The sequence below is a fragment of the Crassostrea angulata genome, chromosome 9 (assembly GCF_025612915.1).
Source record: "Crassostrea angulata isolate pt1a10 chromosome 9, ASM2561291v2, whole genome shotgun sequence".
NCBI classification, from domain to species: Eukaryota; Metazoa; Mollusca; class Bivalvia; order Ostreida; family Ostreidae; genus Magallana; species Magallana angulata.
Genome location: NC_069119.1, coordinates 20,294,082 through 20,317,838, shown reverse-complemented (window position 1 = coordinate 20,317,838; position 23,757 = coordinate 20,294,082). Strand labels below are relative to the sequence as shown.

At 31.6% G+C, this 23,757-nt stretch overlaps 2 protein-coding genes across 3 annotated transcripts in view; one reads left to right on the top strand and one right to left on the bottom strand.

Annotated features, from left to right (window-relative positions):
- Window positions 1–23,757, top strand: part of LOC128162921 (uncharacterized) — a 39,053-nt gene that overhangs the window by 8,225 nt on the left and 7,071 nt on the right. The window lies entirely within an intron of this gene.
- LOC128162922 (uncharacterized) lies at window positions 1,329–23,498 on the bottom strand. 2 transcript variants are annotated; one of them, XM_052826340.1, is made up of 6 exons: window positions 22,974–23,498; window positions 18,731–18,828; window positions 14,075–14,152; window positions 10,427–10,468; window positions 5,166–5,258; window positions 1,329–3,951 (listed from the first exon to the last, which is right to left on the bottom strand). In XM_052826340.1, the coding sequence occupies exons 1-6, from the start codon at window positions 22,988–22,990 to the stop codon at window positions 3,782–3,784; spliced, it is 498 nt and encodes a 165-aa protein (XP_052682300.1). In that variant the 5' UTR covers window positions 22,991–23,498; the 3' UTR covers window positions 1,329–3,781. The 2 variants fall into 2 exon arrangements, 1 of the variants encoding a protein (XP_052682300.1); XR_008240737.1 differs by lacking the exons at window positions 1,329–3,951; window positions 18,731–18,828; window positions 22,974–23,498 and adding an exon at window positions 11,919–11,949 and having other exon boundaries at window positions 5,161–5,258; window positions 14,075–15,146.

Sequence of the window (23,757 nt, the reverse complement as noted above, 5' to 3'; positions counted from 1 at the left end):
AGTTGGTGGATCGATTAGCGCGTTTGCTGAATTATACTTGATGCATTTTTTTACGTCTGGAAAAAAATCGAATAAAGTTTTGAAGTTGAATTTTACCATAGTGATCAAACAAACATTCCTGACCAAACATAGTCTATAGAAGGCTATGTAAAACGTGTCAGTGTTTTACAGTGAGCATATTTGACAAGACTGCCTGGAAAGAACCCACGTGACTGTTTGAAATAATTTATTCCATATGCGAGATCAAACATGGGTCACTCAGGTAATAGCTGTCACTTGCTATAGGAAACACCTTAAACTTTTCATACATTTTTTATATTTAGGTTGCAGCCTAATGTTTTACAAACTTCTTATTTTCACAGGAGTTTTCTAAATGTATAATGCGTCTTTTTTTCTTTTCCACAAGTTTGTACACAGTTAGGCTGACAGTATTAATAAAGGCTTTGAATTGAATGCCCATCCTCTATCTACAATATATTAGACTATATATATATATATATATATATATATATATATATCTGCTTTCAACCTTAGGGTGACTATATATTTTTTTGAACCTTAAGGGGACATTTCGTATAATTTGATATGTTACTCTCAACACTATATGAGTTACATGAAAATTAATTGTATGGTTACCAAAGGCCAATTTTCGATAGGAAATCATAAAACTCGTAAAGATAAAAAATATACAATTTTCGTGTCCCCTTAAAATTTAGAAACCATGTCGCACTGTTTACGGGGACATTTGTATATTTATTTACAATGGGCACTTTAAGTAGACCAGATGTATATTGATATATTCCAACTTAAGGTGCCCAATATTTTAATGTATCTCATTTAAAGTGTTACATTGTGTTCTTTTTGTATTTATAATGAGATAATTTTAAATAGCTTAGTGAAACATTCCTTACATGGCTGAAGGCCCGCCATTAGGTTAAATTTATAATATCATCAAGTTATTCTTACAATAAATAAACTTCTTTTCTTATCAGTTCTTTAGTTCTTTAATTTCTAAATTTGCGATGATTCCTACTTTTTATTATATATTTTTTAATCTCTAATATTACAGAGGTTAAACTTCAGTTAAAGGCATGTCAAAAGGTGAAAAGGTGTAGGTATTTTCTGACTTTGAGAAGCGAGTGACAAATAAAAAATAACTACACAAATGTATGAAATATTTCAGTGCCTACATAAGTGTCTCAAACAATATCAAAGTTCCAAATTAATGAATCAAAAACACTAGAAATAAAATGATGAAATAATCTTTCATTATCTGCATCTCAAAATACAACTATTGGGAACTTTAAAAAAATACCAGAAAAACAAAATTGGGCTTTCTAAAATTCTTTTATTACATATTCAAACAATTTCATAGGAAAAATTCAATTTGTTCCATCTTATTATTCATTTCTTTAAAAACAACATAAAAATTAAAACATCAATTGTACTGTTTTCAAAAATTCTTGAGCAAAAGTCAAAGAGAATTACAACAATGTGGAGCATTTTAGTCAATGTCTTTCATTTCTCCCTTGAATGACCAGTCTACATTCAATCATAGCTCAAGGCTGAATTTTTAACTCAGCAAATATAATGCAGTCTGTCAGTTAAAAGTGATTCTTAACCAAACTTTTTTTTCAACACTTTGCACTTTTAGTTGAGCAAGACTGTGTTAAAACTAAATAATATGATGTTCAGAAGACAATCAAGTTTTAAATTAAACATCCATTTAAAGTTAAGAATCAAATGATCATAAAAGTAATTCATTATTGCATAATCTACTACTGTGGTTTCATTAATATTCAAGGATATCAATTTTCGTGGATAAAGTGAAAATCACAGTTTCAAGGATACGTAAATTCGTGGCCAATGACCCTGTCAATAACAATTATTAGTAGAAATTGCACTTCAATGTACTTTTAATTTCATGGATAAACTTAACAACGAAATCCACGAAAATTGGTATTCAACGAATATTGATGAAACCACAGTATATATAAATGTAATCCAAATATCATTACAATCTAATTTATTTACTCATTGAACAAATTAAGACTTAAATTCTTAAAAGCAAGTTCAGAACAAAAATGTAATTCATCTTCAGTGCATCATTAATATTTAATACTTTAACTTTTTTTCAATATTTCATAGGATCAAATTCAGAAAATTGATGAGTTGTTTCATCAAACTAGTAATCTAATACATAAGTTTACATCATTACTTAAATCAATGTCCTTTTAATCAGAGTTATTTCATTCAATTCTTCAGTAGACAATTTCACAATAATTCAATGTTTTTGTTTAAATTTATTCTATATATGCACCTTTTCCAACACACGACATTATCATAACTTACTTTAAAAGAAAATTAAACAAAGCTTCTTTAAGATCAAGATCTTGTACATGCAAGGTGCCTACAGGATTATGAAATTCAAGATATAAATATTTTTATTGATGCTTCATAAAAACAGCTTTGTTTGATTCGGTGTGGTGGGGCTATGAACACTATGAAAACTCATGTTTCAAACTGTCATTTTCAATAAAATATAATGGAAATAAGGCTCATGCCATGTTTTTGTTTACATAAGTTCAATATACCGGCAAAGGTTCTTTTTCTAGCTGAGTTTTCTAATTACTAATTCGTTTTTAACTTAAAGAAACAGTTCCTAGCGTTTGTAACATTCATTTTTGGTCTAAACCTGACATTTTTCCTCAACATTTAAAATGTACCGGTAATCAAAATCATGACCTCAGCTTTGGTTACATAATCAAAATTGTGAGCTCTATATCTCGCTTATGACTTCACGACTGACACTCAAACTTTTGGTTGATTATTAGAAATGCCTATTTAAGTAATTGTAAACATTAAAAAGAGAAAAATTAATTTTGAGCCAAATCGTGACCATGCCCCTTTAACATAAAAGGCATCAAGTTATTTGCAATATGTAACATTTTGCAACACAGATCTTTTCTATAGGGATGTACAGGTTACATCTGCAATTATTCTTGGTAACAACAAATATCAATTTTTTTTTAAAAGAAACAAAATTCTAAAGGTCAATTCATTACAAACAAACAAGATATCTGTGAGCCAATACTCAAAAGTGATACCCCTGCTCTGATCTGAATATACAAAATATGCAGTCGATATTTCACAGGGAGTTGACATCATTTTTTTTTTAAATGGATCCCATCATATGGCAATGCCTACACAAAGAGGTTAAAATTTTAAGCCTCTGCTATTAATAGGTGCCGAAAAATTTTTGACAAAAATTTGTTTGAAAATTTAAGCTAAAAATAAACAGTCGTCATTTAACAAAAAGTTGACACAAGGGTAACATAAGTAATGTAAACAAGACTTGTGCCATGTGTTTGTTCACATTTTGAAATTCCAGGTTAAGACATGAAATGAATTTGACAAATACAAGGAGCTGTTTATTGATGTACAAAACAAATAAGCAGATAAAAAAAAATCAGCTTGAAAAAGAACTTTTACCGGTGTATTGAACCAATGTAAGTTAAAAAAATAAGACACAAGCCTTCTTACAAAACAAAGAATTGAAGCTCTGCATCTGGCTAATAACACTACAACTAACACTCAAATTGTGGTTGGTCATTAGAAATGCATTATACTAATGCATTATAAACAATAAAAAATACAAAAATAAAAATCTGACCAAAATCGTGACCACTCCCCCATGAGATGTACTAATTGCTAATATCTGACTAGAAAACTACATACTATTCATATGCATATTCACAAGTCATGTTCATTTCTAAATTGTTCATATAGCCACCAACTCCAACTCTGCGAGTTTTTTGGAAGTTCTTAGCCTCGCCGTTTTTCTCTCATTAAAAATCTTTGTTCTGGCTTTGGAAATTGTTGTCTTCATATGAAGACCATCTAATGATGATATATTATTTGTCTTCAGGAAGTCCTCAATTTCTTTCTTACCTGTAAAAAATAAGAGGATTGAATGATTTGTCATTGATTATATTTTTAAAAACATGTTCATGAACACCACATAAATAGGCATAAAGTCATCATTTTAAACATTAATATTTTAATCAATCTCAATGAAATAATCCTAAATTAGGTAACAAATTCCCCAACCGACTTCACTGAAGGGAACTACAGATTTTTTCTCCATCTGTCTATCCCACTTCAGTTTTTCACAATTTTTTTCATTATGGGTTTGAAGAATAATTATATTAACTTGCTTCAAAATGTCAAACAACAGATCAAGTTTACATTTTAGTAGCCTCTGGTCGTCATATTTTTGAGAGAATTGATTTTGATTTTTACTTTCCAATTTTTTTAATGACTGGATTCGGTGTATGTTCTCAATAAATGAGGCCAGTATGTAGTCAGTAATAATATCATGTATTACTTGTATCATTACTTTTATCATTTCTTACAAACAAAAAAGTTTTGTAAAATATGTCAAGTATCGTGCTGTACATTTTATCGGCAGTTTTTTTTTTGTATTATAACAATCCAGTGTTATCGTGTCTGGGCTGTTAAATATTAAAGTTTGGTTTGAGGTTCAGGGTACAGAAGACTTTAATGATATTGTGTATAAAACAGGGAATACTTCTAGCAGCGAACACTTAATTGACTTGGCAAAATTATACGAGATAAAATAAAGAGTATTAGTTTACCCACTTTGTATTTAATTTCAACATCGACTGTGTCTGCTTCGCTTCGAATATGTATTTTTAAAATGGATTTTCAAGGTTGTTAGCTGTTTGTTGTAATTATTTTTCATAATTTCATACTATACAAGAAGTCATTAATTTCTGAATATTTCAACATTTATGATGGGGGATATTTATTACAAAAGGTCTCAAAATTTTGCCATTCTTAATTACTTTATAATGTAAAATTCAAATTATAATATAAAATATTATATGATAAATATTTAACATCTAATACAGGTTATGTATTTTTCGGCATGTCGCTACAATCATATTCTGCAGGAATCACATTGAAATAAAAACTTTAACTTAAGTCTATTCTCATGCAGTTAGTGGTCTTGTGACAAAATAGTCAACAGACAGGAAGGCTAACAGCCACAACTACATGTCATTAGCCAGGCTCGCTTGAAGTAACAATTCAAATGATCACCTTTAATTTACAGTTCATGAGCTAAATAAATTGTTACTTACATGGTAGATTCCCTGTGTTATTGTCTTTCTGAGTAAATATGTACTTTCTAAAATGAGATTTCAAATCTGCTGTATCTTCCTTTGACCACTTCACTGTTGAAATACAGAAAAAAACATTGATAATTCAAATTTGCATGGGTTAGGTGACATAAAATTATCATTACGTTTCTTGGGCCAAATTTCTCCTAAATAGATGGAGGAGGGTGGCAATTTTTTTTAAAGTAGTAAATAAGTAGATGCGGGAGGGCTTTTTTATATATTCATTAGCCATCTTGAGTTCCAAAAGCACATACCTAATGAAATTGTCATCAACACAACCCGCCCCCTCCTCCCCCCAAAAAATTCAGGGCCATACTTAAACAAGAAATAAGCTGTCAAAATGACAGCAAACCAGGTTTTCTTTTGTGTGAACAGTATCCATTATACATTTGTCAATCCTAAATTGATATCCAATCCAGAAAATTGAGGCACTTTATAATCTATAAAAACATAGGTAATCACAGATTACAAAGCTCACCGAGACGAGACATCACATTTATGAGTCTTCACCTTTAAGAGACCCCCATTATCATATTAAATGAAAATCATACTTTATGATCTTGGATATTCATGGATTCTGTTTTGACACAATATCGTATATCATCTGTTAAAAAATTGTATGATAATCATATGTTCATTTGTTAATCAATACAATAAAAAAAACATAATAAACAATAATGAGATATGATATCGTAACATATGATATGACATTGTATTGTGTTATACGTTATTGTATTTGATCAAATAATACAATATCATTATATAATATATATAACAATATAGTATTATATTACAATATCATATTACATAATACATCATAACATTGAAACATATGATATTATATTGTAAAATATAGTATGATATTGTATGATACTGTATCATTTTTAATACATAATATGATATTGTATCATATGATACAATATAATTTGATACAACATTGTATCATATCAAATGATACAATATTATGTGATAAAGTAAAAAAATTTATAATACAATATTATATTATACATATTGTATCATATGATACAATAATATGTTTTACAATATCATACAATACAATAATATGTGATGTGATAATTATATAATAGTGTTGTGTTGTGCATGTACTATGCCTAAATAGTAGTCAGGGTTTGATACATAGTGCACGAGCCGGAGGCGAGTGCACTATGTATCAAACCCTGACTACTATTTAGGCATAGTACATGCACAACACAACACTATTGTTATTATTATGCCGACTGTTGAATATACTGACGTGCTTTGCTATCAGTAACTGTGACGTTCGAGTGTTGACAAGTCGCTTAAAATAATCACTTGAAAAGCAAGCGTTTGTTGTTTTTTTTTCAAATTAATCAATTGATTTGATTCTTTATTTAATCAACAAGTTGTTGTACAATAAAAAGTCAACAAAGGTTAATGTTCTTTTCAAGATATGAGAGACGTTTGGCCTTACCGAGAAAACTCGAAATGTTTAGCAGACGAAATCTCATTGAATTTTTTTCTTGTACATTCTTTATCAAGCGTCATTTAAAAAAGCGTTTTTGTGATTCTCATGTAGAATTTCTTTGAAAAATGTTGAATCAATTTGTTCAAAAGTTTATAAGAAACTTAAACTTTTAAATTACCGCCAATAATGAAGTGTTTTTGGAAAAATGAATAATTTTAATTGCTTGATGTCAGTCGTGTATATCTACGTTTTATATATATAAATACTGTTAGATATAATAACGGCGAATATAGCATAGAGGTAACATGTTGGGCTTCAAGCTGGAATTATTTTAGCGTCGTGAGTTCGAATCCCGCTGTCGGCGCTCGAAAGATTTTCGTTGAAAATGTTTGCCGTGCTCTATTTCGGCATAGTATGCTTATGCTATATAAATCCTTTGATACTATGCGAAAATAGATGAGTATTTGAATATATAGTGACAAACTGACAGAAGGCATAATAATATATCATATTATAAACCAATATCATATTATACAATATCGTATGATACAATATTATATAATATTACAGTATCATATTATACAATTTTATGTGATATAATTCTAGTATATTACAGAAACTAATATCATATTATACAATATCGTATGATACAATATTATAGAATATACAATATTGTATCATAGGATACAATATTATATTTTGCAATATCTTATCTAATAGAATCATGTGATAAAATAATAAATTAATAATACAATATAATATTATACAATATTGTACCATAATATACAATACTATAATAACGATATCATGATACAATATCATAACATAAAATATAAAAAAAATTGATACAATATCATATCGTATCATACAACTTTTTTATAATATTACATATGATATTATATTGTGTCATATCAAACAATATTGTTTCATACCAAACAATACTATATCATAGGAATCATGTTATATCATTAATCAACAAACATTCTTTAGCATCCTTGATAATGGAGATCAGGCTCTGCATCTGAAGCAACCTCTGCGTTTCATTTATAATATAGTTAAATCAACTACGCAAGCTATCATCTATAAAACATGTGACATGCTCCAAAAAAACTAAACCTCATCCAGCATCCGAAACCTATGGCTCAGATTCAGCATTCAAGCCTGTCAGGTGCATCAGTATACATAAGACGCATCTCCATGCAAGTTTGGTGAAATTCAGACCAGTAATAACTAAGATATCATCATCAAAGGGCACTAGCAATTAAAACCTTAACCTGCTCCAGCATCCACAACCTATGGCTCAGATTCAACATCCATGCCTGTCAGGTGCATCTGTATCAAAGGACAAACCATCCATTCAAGTTTGGTGAAGTTAGGACCTGTAATAACTAAGATATATTTTTTAGCATCCTTGATAATGGAGATCAAACTCTGCATCTGAAGCTTCCTCTGTGATTCATTCATACAACAGTTTAATCAACTATGCAAGTTTGAAATAGTACTATTATCTATTAAACATGTGACCTGTTCCAAAAAACTTAACTTTGTCCAGCATCTGAAACCTATGGCTCAGACTCAGCATTCAAACCTGTCAGGTGCATCAGTATCATAAGACGCACCATCCATAGAAGTCTGGTGAAGTTAGGAAAAGTAGTAACTAAGATAAAATCATCAGAGGGCACCTGCAACAAAAACTTTAACCAGCTCTAAAAACCTTAACCTCCTTCAGCATCTGAAACCTATAGCTCAGATTCAGCACCCAAGCCTGCCTAGTCCATCAGTATCATAAGACACACCATCAATGCAAGTTTGGTGAAGTATGGACCAGCAGTAACTTAGATATTGCTATCAACGGGCACCTGCAACAAAAACTTTAACCTGCCCCAAAAACATTAACCTCCTCCAGCATCTGAAACCTATGGCTCAGACTCAGCATTCAAACCTGTCAGGTGCATCAGTATCATAAGACGCACCATCCATGGAAGTCTGGTGAAGTTAGGAAAAGTAGTAACTAAGATATAATCATCAGAGGGCACCTGCAACAAAAACTTTAACCAGCTCCAAAAACATTAACCTCCTCCAGCATCCGAAACCTATAGCTCAGATTCAGCACTCAAGCCTGTCTGGTGCATCAGTATCATAAGACACACTATCCATGCAAGTTTGGTGAAGTATGGACCTGCAGTAACTTAGATATTGCTATCAAAGGGCACCTGCAACAAAAACTTTAACCTGCTCCAAAAACCTTATCCTCCTCCAGCATCCGAAACCTATAGCTCATATTCAGCACTCAAACCTTTCTGATGCATCAGTATCATAAGACGCACCATCCATGCAAGTTTGGTTAAGTACAGACCTGCAGTAACTTAGATATTGCTATCAAAGGGCACCTGCAACAAAAACTTTAACCTGGTCCAACAACCTTTACCTCCTCCAGCATCTGAAATTTAGGACTCAGATTCAGCATCCAAGTCTTTCAAGTCCATAAGTAGGTCCAGATGCATCATCCATGCAAGTTTGGTGAAGATAGGGCAAGTAATAGCTTAGATACAGGACCTGCAACAAAAACTTTAACCAGGTCCGGACGCCGACGCCGACACCGACGCCGACGCCGACTATTAAAGTAGGCGGTAATGTTTTAGATACTGTCGCAAAGGAGGCCAAACTTCCTGCCTTACAAATAGATGTATGTCTAACTTGATCGGAACATATTGATTAATTTACATGTATGTATGCGAGAGACTCTCACAGAATATTTATTTTTAAGTCAAATGGTGCATTATTTAAAATGTACAACACTTTTATTTTTCACATCTTAACAATTGTTGTACTGTTTCGTGTTCGACCAAAAATTAAAATTATGTTGAAAGGCTTTTATAATCTATAATCAATAATTCTGGATGCATCCAGAATTATTGATTATAAATTATAAAAGTAACAAATACTGCTACTGTAGAGATGTTTAGCACTTGTGAATGACTATTTTGTAAATAGAACACTTTGTGCTAGCTATTTAGAAATGTTCTAAAAACACAAACTGAATATAATAAACAGTCATTTAAACAATCAACAATTATGGAATCAGCATTGGAATTCGTCTCGGTGAGCTAAAAAGTACATTGTTATACCCCTGTAAAACAGTTACTATATAACTCTATACAAAAAAAAGTCCAGCATTTTGACTGTTGGACTGGAACTGTTAGACTGGAACTGTTAAAATCGACTGTTAAAAAAGACTGTTGACCGGTGACGTCACATTCCGCGAAAACGTGTTATTGATTAGAAGGGGTATAACAAAACAGTTGTTGACTGTGTCTCAGGCAACAGTTGATCTGTCGGACCGGCTCGCAAAATGTTGCCCGCGGCCTTCGACCTTGGGCAACAGTTTGCGAGCCGGTCCGACAGATCAACTGTTGCCCTCGACCCCAGTCAACAAATGTATAATATTGTGTATATTTAAGAATAAAGAATCATTTTTGGGGTATTTTAAGGTGATAAATTTGGTCGAGTGTGATCAAATCCATTACTTTATTTTTAATTCAACATTTACTTGAATGGAAATATATGCATAAAGGAAAAGTTTTCCACCTCAAACAATATCTGACATTTCAACTGAACTAACTTGTAAACAATGAAGACAAGTATGCACATTATTTTTTAGCAGGGGTGGGGAATGGGGGGGTATAGTTTCAATTAGGCTGGAGGCAATTCCAAACAAACAATAATTCTATTTTGCCCCAAAATACATTGACATTAATAATACATAAATATTTACCAGTCCTTGGGTTTTTCTTCTCTTTTGACTCTAGAATTTCATCTAAGGAGGAAAATTTTTTTAATGATAAGTCTATATGATATGTTAAATATATGGTTTCACATCATCTGTCATTCAAGTTGCTTTTAAATAAGTAATATTAACATTAAAAATTTAAAACTAAGGTGGCCAACTTTGGATTTCATTGCACATGCTTTTGTGCTTCCATGTATATACAAATTTGTTGATACCATTTACCAATATTTAACCAAATAACAAATTACCAATCAAAACAATTTGGGGTGTTTTAAGATCTGGTAATATAGTAAGATAGTTAATGTATATTTTATGATGCCCCCTAAAATAAAAACAAATGATTAGATTTTCATAAAACACTGCAGGTACATGTACAGGAGCATTTAAGTTGACGGAAAATTAAATATTTGTTTTCCTCTTACAGTGCTGATATCATGAAAGTTGACAAAACAAAACAATCCTATCCTATATCCTGTATCGTGTATCCTTTCCTGCAAACAAGCTCTATCCTATCCTATCCTATCCTATATTTAGGAATAAAAGATAAATGAAACGAAAAAAGAAATTAATAACTTTATCAACTAATATTATGCTCAAAAGATCCAATTAATACAGGTACATAAACCCGACGATTTTCAGAGCGAGGTAGTATTTTTACCTGCCTTGAATAATCCATTATTTGCCTCCTGTCAGTTTCTCTATATATATTCAACACTCTTCTATTTTCGCATAGTATACAAAGGGATGACAACCGCGGATTTTACATATATGATACGTAGATACATACGATTGACATCGAACAATTAATATAAATAGCACATAATACTGACGGGAATTCTAAAGTTAAAGTTTCAAATAGACATTTGAACAAATTGATTAAACATTTGTGATCAAAATTGTACTTGAGAATCCCGAAAACCCTATATTAAATGATGCTTGATAAAGAATATATGGGATAAAAATTAAATGAGATTTTGTCTGCTAAACAACTTAAGTTTCCCCGGTAGAGTCCCTCGCATCTTATTTCTTGAAAAGAACATAAACGTTTGTCAATTTATTTAATGAACAGCAACTTGTTGATTAAATAATCAATCAAATCAATTGATTTATTTGAATGAACAAACGTTTGCCTTTCTGGTGACTAGACAACATTCGAACGTCACAGCTACTTATAGAAAGACACACCAGTATATTCAAAAGTCAGCATAACAATAATAGTGTTGTGCATGTACTATGCTTAAATAGTGGTCAGGGTTTGATACAGGCTCGTGCACTATGTATCAAACCCTAACTACTATTTAGGCATAGTACTTGTAAAACACAACACTATTATATAAATAAGCAAAGCATTGTTTTCAACATTGAATAACCTACATGTAATTTAAGAATGTGACACTATTAAGATTTCTTTCCATTAATTCTAAACAGTATAACACATCAGTTAAATTCTTTCAACATTAAGTTCTGCTTTACTTACCAAGAGAGTGTGCTCAGTTCAGAAAGAGGAACTGTAAAAAGATTTTGTTGAAAGATTAATGCAAGGCAATAGTAAGAGTCTTTACATCCTAGAAACAGAGGTTTTATAAATTATTTAAAGGGAAATAAGTTTAGTGAATTGCATGCACTTGACTGCCTCATGTCCATCATTAGGCATAACTTCGGTTAAAGAGGGCTAGATGGCCGTTGCTGTTTTTCGACAATATCAGTCTCCTTCAAAAAAAGAGCTCTGTATAAAACTATATACAGTGGGGCCTCAGATATCCGGACGCCAGATAACCGGACGCTTCAGTTTACGGACGATTTTATTTGGGAACAGATTTTTTATACGTTATTTTGTCTCATTTATCCGGAATTCCGCGTTCCGGATCCGGACGGTCTGTTTTTACCACAAAACACTAATTTACTACTAATCTTGCTTCATTTAACCGGACAGTAAAATTTGATGATACCCTACTCAGTACAAAAGATTACCCCTGTCAATTAAGTTTCACACCTTTTTTACGTGCTAGACCCTCATGAGTAGCTTGTATAAATACGCTGACTTCCCAAATCTCTTTCAAAAATTGGAAAATTGCGAACAACAGTGTATCACACACATATCACATTTGGACAGAAAGAATTCAGCTAGATTCGGTTATCATTATTGTCCGGTTAATATTTCATGACAAAATAATAAAATAAAGCAGAGTTCTTTATCTCTTACAAACGTTCACTCTAGCATGTGTTGCTATATGGTATGAAAGGCAAAAAAAACTATTATCAACACTGGGAGCCATTGCATACAAATACATTATCAATCATGACAACACATTTCAGATATCCGGACGCTTCACCTATCCGGACGATTCAACTTGGGAACGAAAGCGTCCGGATAACTGAGGCTCCACTGTATATAAAAGCTAAGCTATTTGGATTTGTGTTTTTCTGATTATTATGGCCAAAATAAAAAAATTGCTGTAGTTTTCAAGTAGATTTGATAGGCAAGTTGTTGATTACCCAATGCCCTTAAAAATTACATGATCAGAAGCCATATACATGTATTTTTTTAAAGGGACCAAAACGCGATTTGAGCTACAATTTTTCATTTTTCATTCAGTTCTCCATTTTTAATGTTTAGAATTGTAAATATGGTTATCTTTAAGGCTTCATTTAAATTTGAAAGTCAATATCGAGTAACCTCCATGGAAAGAGTTTAGAATTCTTTGTGTGATGTAGTGGTATAAATTTTGATCAAGTGTTGCTTTCTTTGCTGACAATATTATTTATGAACATATTAAATCAAATGATCTTGTTTGCCACAAGTCATTTGTGACTAACTTTACTTTACATTATCTGTAAACAAACACAAGACTTGAGATTTTTTTTACGTAAAAATGAGCTTTCATCCCTGTATTTAGCTTGTAATTTGACTCCTAACATTCAAATTTTGTCTGATCATTCGAAATGCACATTCAAACCATTTTATACATAAAAAATAAAATGTTGACCTCAAATCATGTCCAATTCCCTTTAAGTTATGTATAGTAAGAATAGGGTATGTAGGACTAAGAGCTGGTCCTCTTATATTTATCCCAACTTGGAAGGAAGCTACCCAAAATGGCTCCTTAAATCATCCTAACAAAGATACACAAAATCTAAAGTACACAAACAAAAGATATGAAATTGGTCCCCTTAATCATCCCAGCAAAGATATACAAAAGTGGTCCCCTTAATCATTCCAACTGATACATAAAATGTAAAGTATAAAACAAAAGATACTAAATTGGTCTCCATAATCATACAAACAAAGATACTCAAAATGTAGAGTATATATACATAAGTTATTGAATTAGTTTTTTTATCATCCCAAATAAGATACATTTAATATGATAAAAAAAACACATTAATGAATAGGTCCCATAATCATTCTATTTAGGATAAACAACATGATTATCACCTACTCTTTAATAACAAAGTTAACTTAACTGGTCCCCTTAATCATCCCAAAGAAGAAACACAAAATATAAAGTACACATAGATCACTTTATTGGTCTCCTTAATCACCCCACAGAAGATACACAATACCAATGTCTCTAATTTGGTCCCCTTAAAAAAAACTCAAGATGAATAAAGAAATGTATGATGAATTCTTACCTACAGAGGAGAGACTATCGCTATATGATTCTTCCACCAAAGATGACTCATTTAAGTCAAATGGATCCGAGTCACTATCTGCAAGAAAGTAACAAATATATACATTAATGTCATTTTTCTAAAAATAGATTTGCAGCAGTTATAAAAAAAAAAAATGAAAAAAAGTGGGCCCAAATCATTCTTTCACAATAACTTATGATTTCACAACTGACAAGATTAGTAACAAAAATGATTTGCAATGACCAATCTTTCATATCATAAACTCTATGTAAAAGATCTTGAATATATCTAAGTTGGCATAATATTGAGTTCAAAGCCTGATAACTCAATCTCCAAATTGCACAAATTAAGTATTTTGGGGGGGGGGGTATTAATATGATAAAAATCCACAGACTATTTGGAAAACAGCAATTCATTAATGGTCAATTCCCCTTTCTCTTGTGGTGCATAATTACCACACGATGCATCATCCAGCAAAATTTGGCAAAGGTAGACCCAATAACTACTTAGATATGGCCATCAAAAAGCACCTGATCCCAAATATTTGACCTGCTTCAAAAACCTTAACTTCCTCCAGCATCTGAAATTGACTGCTCAGATTCCAAGCATCCAAGCATGTCATTTGCATTCAAAGTATCATAAGATATACCATTCATGCAAGTTTAGTGTAGTAAGGACTAGTAATTAATAACTTAGTAATGGCCATCAAAGGGCACCTGCTCCAAAAAATTTAACCTGTTCAAAAACATTAAACAACTCAAGCACCTGAAATCTATGGGTCAGATTCAGCATTCAAGCCTATTAAGTACTTTAGTATCAGAAGATGTATCATCCATCTAAGTGTATATAGTAAAGCTAAAACCAATAATTCAGATGTTTCTGTTTAAGGTCATATGCCCAAAAAACTTTCACTTGCTCTAAAAACTTTAACCTCCTTCAGCATCTAAAATTGATGGGTCAAATTCAGCATTCAAGCATGTCAGCTGTAAATGTATCATAAGATGTCATCCATGCAAGTTTAGTAAAGTAATGACTAGTAATAACTTAATAAGACCATCAAAGATTGATAAAATAACAGGATTAAGTTAACAAAACATAGAAATACAGCAACAAAAATACGGCCTGGTGAGTTATAGGGTAGGACCAAAGATATCCTAAAATAAGCTTTTATTTACATTCATTTTTTTGTTTATTTGTAATGAAATATTCTTGTATCACACTAAAAAGTCATTATACACGCTCCTTGTCAGAAATATGAATAACAAATGGAGCAGCAATAAAAAATGGTTAACAGTGTGCTTCTGCTGCTAAAAACATTGCCTAGAAAATTCTTTTTAAGATTGAATTTTTATGATTTAACAATTATTTTTCAAAAGTATGTATCAAATTGGTTATGTAATTTTGAATGTTTCATTTAATCTTACAATAAGAAATATATTCAAAACTTTTAACGTTCACTTGTGCTCGTACGCCGTGTCAGATTTGACATTATTAATCAAAGTACTGAAGTACTGACGGGAGTTGATTTTATTGATTATCATTTATTAAAAATCATCGATATGTGATTTTGCATGGCAAGTAGTATCAGGAATCGAAATATTTCTGAGAAATTGTATGGATTTAGGCAAGATTGAACTCTTGTCTTGTTCAACCAAACGCTCGGCTGTCTCCGTTTATCTCCGACAAACAAAAGAGACTCTGTTTTGTCGGATATTAACGGAGACAGCCAAGCGTCTGGTTGAACGAGACTACATTGAACTCTAGCGTGGGAATACATACGACTTTAAAATAAAAAATATCTAAATTGTTTGTACAATTTATAAATCTTATTATTTTCATGGTATTAATAAATAAGTTTTCCTGAAAAACAATGCTTCAGAATACATAGCATCGAATTTATTTCGATTATTTTCAAGAACTAAGTGTTGTCAGCGGTACTGATTTGTGCTTAGGTCCAAACACTGTTTCACTTTCGTTTTGCCCGAGTAAGTGCATAGGAGAGTTGATTAAAATCAACTCCCAAAAATTGAATGTTACAGATTTCCAATGCAAACATAAGGGAAAAATAACATAAACTGGCATATGAGAACTTTGGCATTTTGTTAATTCTTGCCTTAATATTCTAAACTAAAAGTTTCAAATATTTACAGAATCTTTTTTTTTATTTTTTTTATAATAAACCATTTCTGCACTGAAAATGGGGTATATAATGTAACTTTGAATGCTTTCATCATCCAAAATTTTTGTAAATAGCTGTAATTATACCCTATCTAAACTGTACAACTGTACATCACATCCCTTCTCCAAAATTATTACAGTCAATGCACATTTTGCACAAAATACAACCAGCCAAAAAAGCATAGTGCCTGTCCAGCAAAAACATCTCTAAATCAAATAAGATGAATACTATTCATTAAGCTAATAAGATTTTATCGTTTAATCTTAATTTAACAGGCGTTTATCACACTCCTAGTTGAAATATTGACTAACAGACATTGCATTACCTTAATTAAAATTCTTCATGATAAATAAAAAATAATGCATTTTAAAATTAAGTTTCAAAATAAACAGAACATGCCTTATTTCTCCACCAAAGATTTTTGTCATCTCCATATGGATAAGACAATTCTTCACCTACTCCTATGTTTTTGTAGCAAAAGACATAGTTTCGGCCTCCCATCGATATCCAGTAGTTTCATTCTGGCGTTTGCGTCCTTCACATTGTTGTCGTTCACATACTGACAAATATGTTCAACACAAGATGCAGCATCAATGCTGAAAGAAAGAGCAAAATGAAAGCATCATAATAACTATATATATATATTTATATACATCATTAACGTAGTAAATTACTTATATACATGTATAACTTTTTTGGGCAACTTTTATTGATATGAAAAATGAAGATACTGTGATAAGTAAATAGTCATCGATATTGATTTTCATGTTTTAAGTGAAAATCAGTTTAAAGGGTAGAGTAATGACCCTTTAAATTCAACTTGTTCTTTGATGTTGCAATACAAGAACTCGAGATTTTAATAAATTTATGGATCAACTCAACAACGAAAACTAAAATATTGGTATTCAATGAATATTGATGAATCTACAGTAACTTACCAGTATTGCTTTCCTTTATATAAAAAAGAAATATCATGTTACAATCCAGCTTCTTGGAACAAACAGCAGCTTCTTCTGGTGAAATATTTTCACCGAAATATTCCAGCAAAAACTCTCCTTTTTTGAACTGTTCTTTTGCAAAAACACCAAAACCTTAGGATGATAATGAATAACATATTTTGAGTGTTTCAATTTCTTCCTTTCAATTTAGCGTCATTTTGGCTTTTCTTAAATACCATGAAGTAAGAAAGTTAATCTAGTATTTACACCAATGTAAATTATGCATATCAATTGAAAATTTGTTATGCTTTGTCTATAACCAAGCCCCACCCCTAAACAGAAAACCTTCTATACTTTCAACAATATGTGTCACATACAGTACCCGCAACATTATTTTTTACAAGATAAACGATAGGATACACGCACGATAGGATAGGATTAACGCACAATAGAGCAGGACACACGCACAATATCATAGGATTCATTGATACACGATAGGAAAGGATAAATGATGTTCAGGATAATCTCATTATCCAGTGAGTATATATATACAATATTCACACTAAACCTGATGATTGCATACTTTGATAAACAAAAGGTACGAAGCAATTAAGTTATAAGCAGAATTTCTATTTTATTTTCAAACGAAATGTATTGCTAAATATAGATGCCTCATTTGAAATGAATACACTGAAAATATAATTGAGGTGGGCTAAAATTATCTGTATTGTACATATACACTAATGTTGTTTACGTTACCTATCAGCCAATCGCGGAACAGCTCAGCCTGATGAAAATTCACCTGGAAAATAGTGGCCTAGAATAAAATTCAATCTTGTTCTGAATTATTATAAAATCTATTATTAATATAATTATTTTTTTGAAGATTATTGCATAAAATATGTACATCGCGTAACGTACAAGTTGTGTGAAGCAGTAAGACACTCTCCGCGTACGATTTAATAAATTAAATGTACGGGTAAATAATATGTTACCTTGTTCCTTTAAATTTTGACTGCTCATATTACTCATTTATCTCCATTTTGTAGAGATGATTATATTTTGTTTATTTCTTTTTAAAAAATCTTTGAAATAAAGTAATTGCCTACAGATAACTCAATATTGTTCATCTGATTGAGTGCTTTATCTAGTTGTGCATTATTATTCGATAAATTATCGTTTGCGGCTTACTGAACGACTTTTAACTTGAATATAAAATCACTTTCCCACGAAAAGGCAGCATACGATTAACACGATAGGATAAACGAAAATACTGATAAACGATAATTCTGATAGGATTAACGCACGATAGGATAGAACTAACGCACAATAGAACAATATACACGCACGATACAATAGGATTAACGCACAATAGGATAGAATAGGATTGTAAAAAATAACGTTGCGGGTAGCTCACCTGAGCAACAGTGTCTCTAGATAGAAGTATATATTGGTAATTTGCTTATGAACCAATGAAATGCTTAAATACACAGCTTCATTCAGGTGAACTAAATATGTATTGTATAACCTCAAATTTACCTTCGAAATCAGAAATGTATTTAACTTGAAATCCGTCTTTATCTAGACCAGACCGAATATAAAATTTTAGCATCCTCCTCTGGTGACAGTCGCCTTCTCTAGAAAAAAAATTATGTAGAAGAACATTATTAAGTAATTTTTGAACAAATATTGTGATGCTGGCTAAAAGAAGAATTGCTAATTTCAGACAAAATTGTGAATTTGCCATTTTGAATCAAGATTATGGTGTGGTTGTTTATAAACCCACACCACTGGGGATCTTCTGACTTTTCTGTATCTGTCTTAGTCAAAATATCTTAGCTATAGAAACACCTAATATGCCAGTCATGTTATGTTGAATGATGTTTTACTGAAATAATGCAATTTTACTTCTGCTGCAAATATTTTTTTCTTTTCATGCTATATTCAATATTGGCATTTTTGGTGATGCTACTTTTTAATTCAATTCAACAATGTGTCAAAAATTTATTTGTAAAAAATTTCATCCGGCACGTTCTCCAGACAAAAAAATTAACCAATAAGCTTATATTGTGTCTAGTGATATTTACTCTATTGCAATATTATATTCATCTGTTATTTCATATCACTAATTAAGCTACAATATGCTTTTCCAATTTAATTACCATTAAACAGGAATTTATAGATATCGACAGGAAGACATATTTGTTTTCTTTTTACACAATTTAGTTTAATAAATAAAAAAATGTGTTATTATGCATATTGTGCAGTAAAGACCAACAAACTCTCTCTCTCTCTCTCTCTCTCTCTCTCTCTCTCTCTCTCTCTCTCTCTCTCTCTCTCTCTCTCTCATGCTTTAAATGTTGACAAAGCATCAGAAAGCAACTTAACATCAACATCATGCTTTTAAAGGAAATACAACAATATTCTTCTGACTCGTAGGCAATTCTCAGGAGAGTTTTTAAAACGCCAGAGGACACTTAACCAACATAAACTCTGACTAATCAATAACTTTTTATAAAAGGAAATAACTCTAACTGTAATGGACAGTAATTTGAATTTACACCGAAATCTCTCTGAATTATTGAATCTAAGAATCTCGCAACAGCTATCAAATGAGGACATTTCTTCAGAGTTGGATAGGTGTTTGTAACCTGCCTTTATTTGAATGACTACATTTGGTGAAATAAGATTTTCAGGATTCCATTGATTTCCTTAAATTCCAGTTATTAGTGACTGTACATGATTCTCCTCAAACCGAAATGACCCGTTTAGTGAAATGCGAACTGTAAACAACATGTTGACAAACTAAGAGTACTGGCTACGTTTCATGTTCTACTTTAAGAAGTTTTAATTCATTTGACTCAATCAGGACAATTTGTTAAAATAAATTCTTGTTTGAATCACTCATTCACTATGCTGTCGTGGAAGTTACAATTTTTACAAGTTAATAAAGTAGTTGCAACATTCAATTTCAGTTTAATAAACTTAAGACGAGTTAAGTTATTAATTATCTTAATCCATATAAAAGTGTTTTTAATAACATTAACATGTTAATTTACACCATCTAATAGTTATACAGAGTTGGAGAAATGGCCTAGAAATCCACCAGACATTGTGTCCTATAAATTTTCAAAATATGCCAGACATCTTGAAAATTATTCAGACAAGGAAATAAAATGACAAAAATACACGTTTAATATGTGAAAACATTTTCATTGTTTATATTTAAAGCCACTCGGCTTGAATTCTGTTTACCGTACTTCAATATGAACAGTTCTAAAATGGTTCTGCAGTGTTTGTTTCGCTGCAGTTTTGTCCAAATTTTGTAATGCCTTCTCATGTTATGTAGAATCTTGGTAAAGTCTAGAGGCTTTATAATCATATATACTGCTGATGTTTAAAAATAAGTTAGAATACCCTTAAATACTGAGCCTAGCAAGGCTTATATAAAGGTAACACGTACCTATATGAGAAAATCATTTTCAAAAATAGAAGTTGAATTAGGGTTTCAAGCATCTCATTGGCGCCGCCATATCGGACGCCATTTTTTTTAACAAAGTTAACTCGATCATTAAATGGTTGTTGGTCATTTATGTTTACTACTTTTAACTTCCCCTGAACTTGATACGAACGTCTTATTAAATTGATAAATGGAGGAAACCCCCAAATATCAAACAACCAATCTTTGAGTTACTCAATTGAATTTTGCTTTCTATACTGCGTTTCAAAATTTACCAGACACAATGTCCAACGGAGTTCTAACATTTACCGGACAAACATAAAAACAACCACAGATCACCTGCAATCCGGCACATTTCGCCAACTCTGGTAATAGTAAAACTAAAAGATTGAAAACTGTTCACACTGCTCTTTCTCAACGGATATTCTCGACATTTAATTAACATTTGGTGAGTAGATTTAGTATTTTTTATTAGAAAAAAAGCCTAAGAACAGATAGTTGTAGAAATCTAAATAAAGCTAATATTTGTTCAGTTTTTATGTTGGGACATCTTTATTTGATAAACGGGGAAAATGAACTTTTTGGCGACCTGGGGGTAACGGTTTCCATAGAAAATTGTCAATAAAACACCTATTTTTTGATGCACTGGTTTTCTTCCTTTAAGAAATTTATTTAATAATCTTTCTTTGGTCGACATATCAATGCAAAAATTGACCAGAAAACTTCACCACTGCGTGTATTACATTGATGAATGTTTTCCGGTGAATGAACATAGTTTAAATGTCGACAAAAATAATATGTATGTATAATTTTTGTAAATGCCGTGGTAATTTGATAGCCAATGTGGTACTTAGGGATAACAGACCGTATTATCTTCGCACAAATTTATCTCGCATGTAAAATGAGCGATTGTTACTAACATCGAATTCACAATATTACGTCACAATAACTAAAACTCAATGAAAAATCGTTTATGACGCAATATATGGTTGTTTAATTTCATATATACACACTTTATAAGGCGCAAGTAGTGGCTGACCTTGCTATAATTTAACATGCTAAAATACGCTTTTCAACATAATTTAACATGCATAAATTTCTTTTTAGGATGTCACAGTACTGTAGTGAGATTTTTATTTGCTCAAGTTATTTATTGCCATCTATATACTATGTAGCAGGTTTGAAACTAACGGTAGCCCGCTAGCCCGGGACAACTGAAACTTGTGGTCAGGCTACCAAACAAGTCATAAAGGTTGTACTGTGGGGCTACTGAAATTTTAAATACCATACTACCACTGAAAGCAATGTGTTAATATTTTTTTTACAAATTCCCAAATATTTGCTACCGAGATTTTTAAACATCGGTGTGAGATCTACTATGTTATTGATCGACGTTGTTTTGGTCCGACTTAACAGAGAATGCAAGTGGTGCACCGATGTAGACATTTGATCTGGGAAAAATATGGCATTGCCTGGTGGATGGTTCTACCGCATCTATAGTAACCGGGTGTCAATTTTCTTTAAAGATTTGGCATTATTATGGGTTCTAACTCTTAAAAATCTCTTTATTTTGGAACAATATATGGATTCCCATGATAGAAATCTTGGTACCAAAGTAAAAAATTGACAGATGACGGTATGATAAAGTCATTATTTATCAATAACCTGTGGGTGAATTTAATCATATATCCGGTCGCAGCGTTAACATTTTATCTCTTTGTTATTGTTTGAAAGGGTATGAAATAAATTGAAATATCTTACCAGGATCCGTTGAAAGTTCCCAAAACTAAATGGCTCATGGTGGTCTACCATTTCTTTAACGGTATTTCAATAACTCGTACATCAATGAATTCGAATTCTGTTTTAAAACCCAAACACAAGCAAGCAAGCAATATAAACTGTGCGAGTACGAGACCTTAATCGATCGACAATAATTATTTGAATCAGTAATTTGATTTAATTCATTAATATCAAATCTATCGACGACAAATTGAGCCCAGCAGCCCGTGGTAAACTTGTGAACTCCGGACCCCCCCCCCCCCCCCAACACACACACCGCGAGTCATACAACGTTAGATATTCTATATTGCAAATTAAATTTTATAAAAAAAAAACCCCACTCATTGGAAAGTTGAAATAATTAGTATACAGACAGAACACTGTATGAAATTTGTAAGAAGGTTGTGTGTATTGTACATGTGGCGGCGTTGGATGCGATGTGCATTGTACATTAAAATATCGTCGGCTATTAACTTTATTGTTGTTTGAGGTAGTTTTCCCTACGAATAAACAAATCTAAAGAATAAAGCAACATTTACTCACCTTGTGACCGGTGACATTGAAAATGCAAGATGCCATTTTTCTTTGGAAATCCCCGGATTATGTACGAAGTACCCGGATGATAATGTCCGTAGACAAAATTGAATTCTTCACGGTGAGGTAAAAATTCGATTTTTTATGTGTTTTCATATTACGAAATAAACCATCCAAAAACCTTCCAAAATGACCACTGTGACTTATGATTTAAAAATTTTAACTACATACATGGCAAAATTGGGAGAAATCGTCGAATTTCCGCGGTACCCTTGTTGCGTATTTTTATGTATTTTGACATATATGTGGTCAATGATTGTGGCACCTTTTAAATCTTTAAAATGCAACAGAACAAAAAATTTTAACAGGCTACAGTAAGGATATGTCTTTAATTATAAGGCAATTAACAATTTACTATTAATCAAGGTTGATTTGGCATACAAATTAAGCATGAATATTAGGGAACCCGGTTTGGTGTCCCCTTATTCTACAGGTCCCCTTAACATGTATATAAATTTACAGCCGGTGTCCCTAATGTTGAAACTCTGTATATATATATATATATATATATATATATATATATATATATATATATATATATATATATATATATATTACAATATTTATTGTCTTGTCTAAAATTGTTCTTAAACTTGCAATTGGTAATGAATAGTATATATAATCGCGTCTGATCTTAATCTGAAAATCCGCCATTAGGAGCCCATTTGCTGCACAGATTATTTAATTACGTAGTTAAGAAGTTAGCATATCTCCCTAATTAACCACAATAAGG